At 40.7% G+C, this 2,329-nt stretch overlaps 1 protein-coding gene across 1 annotated transcript; it reads right to left on the bottom strand.

Annotated features, from left to right (window-relative positions):
- Positions 1-519: 519 nt before the first annotated feature.
- LOC110878519 lies at positions 520-2,049 on the bottom strand. Its single transcript, XM_022126839.2, has 3 exons — positions 1,902-2,049; positions 958-1,551; positions 520-890 (listed from the first exon to the last, which is right to left on the bottom strand). The coding sequence occupies exons 2-3, from the start codon at positions 1,549-1,551 to the stop codon at positions 621-623; spliced, it is 864 nt and encodes a 287-aa protein (XP_021982531.1). The 5' UTR covers positions 1,902-2,049; the 3' UTR covers positions 520-620.
- Positions 2,050-2,329: the final 280 nt, after the last annotated feature.

Below are 2,329 nucleotides of genomic sequence, written 5' to 3'. Positions count from 1 at the left end.
CAGATTCCTCCTTGAAAACTTTGTCACACCAGGTGCAAGAAACACTAAATTCTTCGAGTTTTGGAACGCATAGTTTCTAGCCTGTTCATAGTGCCATCCTGATGTAGTGAGTGATACGATAAACGAAGATCAACACGTTGATTCTACGAATACCCGTGTGTCTCTTTCCCAACCCCCAAATTGCAACCCAAAGGCCACAGAATTTGAAGTGAAAAATAACTTTTCTCAAAATTCAAGTCTGATTGTTTCATTCACTCAAGGGACATATAAATAATGACAGAAATTCGAAACGGGCCTAAAAAAGACAACGGGCCAAACACAAGCCCAAAAACAAAATGCCCAAAATACTTGAAAAAACATAAAAATGGAAAAAACTAATAGAAATAAGCGTTTTTTCGGCCCGGACGATGACCCAAACCGCCGTAGGCTGTTTGCAGCAAGATAGAGCTCGTTCTCCCGTTCGTTTTGACTGGTCACACGCCCCAAACGGACCTCCGTAGCCCAAGTTAGAGCCATTTCAGTGAGGCCCCTTTTGTGACGCGATCTTGGGCCTCCAAGTACCGGATGGCCCGCTCTTCTACGCTTGGGCCCGCATCACATCCTCTAGCCAAAAGCCGAGGCTACACAGCCGCCCAAAAGAACTCATTTAACCGTACTTTGCTTAATCCAATTCGATCCTTCAAAATGTTAACAATTTCTTCTGTTTTAAGAGACGAGCAAGTAGATTCAACTTTTTTGCTTCTTAATCGCGTTCGGGTCTTGATAGTAAGGTCTTGTTTCCCTTTGCCAATGGCTACGGCTTGTACAAGAAGATCGAGGCCCATTGTATCCCTTAAAATGAATACATACTTCTCGAACGGAAGTTTTCCCTCCTCAAACGTTCTAATGACCTGCAAGAAACCATACGTCAACAACCGATCTTTCTGAGTGTAGAAAATTAAACATTAAACAAAGTACCTGCGTCAAACTAGCTTTACACTCGTCGGTCACATTAGAAAGCAAGCGAGACAAAAGCTCGTGCAGCCTCCACCCGTTGAAAATCTTTTTTCCCGGAAGGGACTTGCTAATTCTTTTCTTCCGATACATTGACCATTTTTGGTGTTCATTGCTTCTATAAAACTTCCCGTAGTAATAACATAGCACATTTGGCATACCTTTATTTCCCATGAACATGTTCACAACGCGAAGATTCTTGCCAAATATATATAAACCAAGAATAAAACTATCACGGTCAATTGCGCTCCAAGACTCTTCATTGTCTGTGTCACAACCTACAATATAAGACGCATCCTTTGGACACGTCGTTTCTTCCTTGTTCTTATGTTGACTGTGAACCCAAGTGACAGGAATTGACAGACCAAATTCACAGACAGGTAACTTTATTAGCTGGGATCGCTCATTTTCTGTCATCAAAGCTGGGATTTGTGCCTGGTACTCATGCCCGACCCGCGTCGTCTTTTGTGGCTCTCCAAAAGCGTTACCAGCAGAAGAACACTGTTCAGTATGGAGCCACTCGACTCGTTTATAAACAGCGTCGGTATCTTTATCCATCTATCCATAGTACACATGAAAACAGACATCGTTGTTAGCTTCATGTTTCAAACAAAACACATGTTCTTGATCTTTGTCCCCAAAAACAGAAATTAATTTTCCCCTAGAACTTGATGCGATTTACGACTATTCCATAACTTTACCCCTAACACAGAAACTTTGTCACATCACATTTACTTTGGGAAATTCCAATAACATATGGGTATCGATGTTTTGCATCAAATTCAAACCTTATAATCATTTTGATGAGCACAAACAACACACAACATGATGATGATGATGAAGAAGAATGCAAGAAACAAAGACATAAAATAAAACAGTGGTTTATGATCAACAAACTCAGAATTCACCTTTGAAGATGCAACTGAACAAGTTGTTGTTGCAGGTTCCTGAGATTGCAGAAAGAGGAGAGCACCCAAAGCAAGATTGTGTTGGGGTATTTAAAATAAAAAGAGACGAGTAATCTGCTTTTATTCGGGTCGATTTATACAAATCGTGTGTTTTGTGGCAGTCACAAGACCAAACACGTTTGACCAACATTTTATAAGCATTCTAATTTGTTATCTTTAGCCATGTATAGTTATAAAACTCCTTGTGGGGCGTCATGCGACAAATGGCGAAACATGTAAGAGAAGAGGTTTATATCATAAGCAGTGGCGGACCCAGGAATTTTTTCATGGGGGTGCGAAACATTTTTAAAAATTTTAGGCCCCAAGGTATATAAGTAAAAAAAATTGATTCGTATCAGGTCGGTTCGAGTCGGGTCGGGTCATGTAAA

This window comes from Helianthus annuus, chromosome 1 (genome assembly GCF_002127325.2).
Source record: "Helianthus annuus cultivar XRQ/B chromosome 1, HanXRQr2.0-SUNRISE, whole genome shotgun sequence".
NCBI lineage: Eukaryota > Viridiplantae > Streptophyta > Magnoliopsida > Asterales > Asteraceae > Helianthus > Helianthus annuus.
Note: the sequence above shows the minus strand (reverse complement) of the source record. Positions and strands in the feature narration are given on the sequence as shown.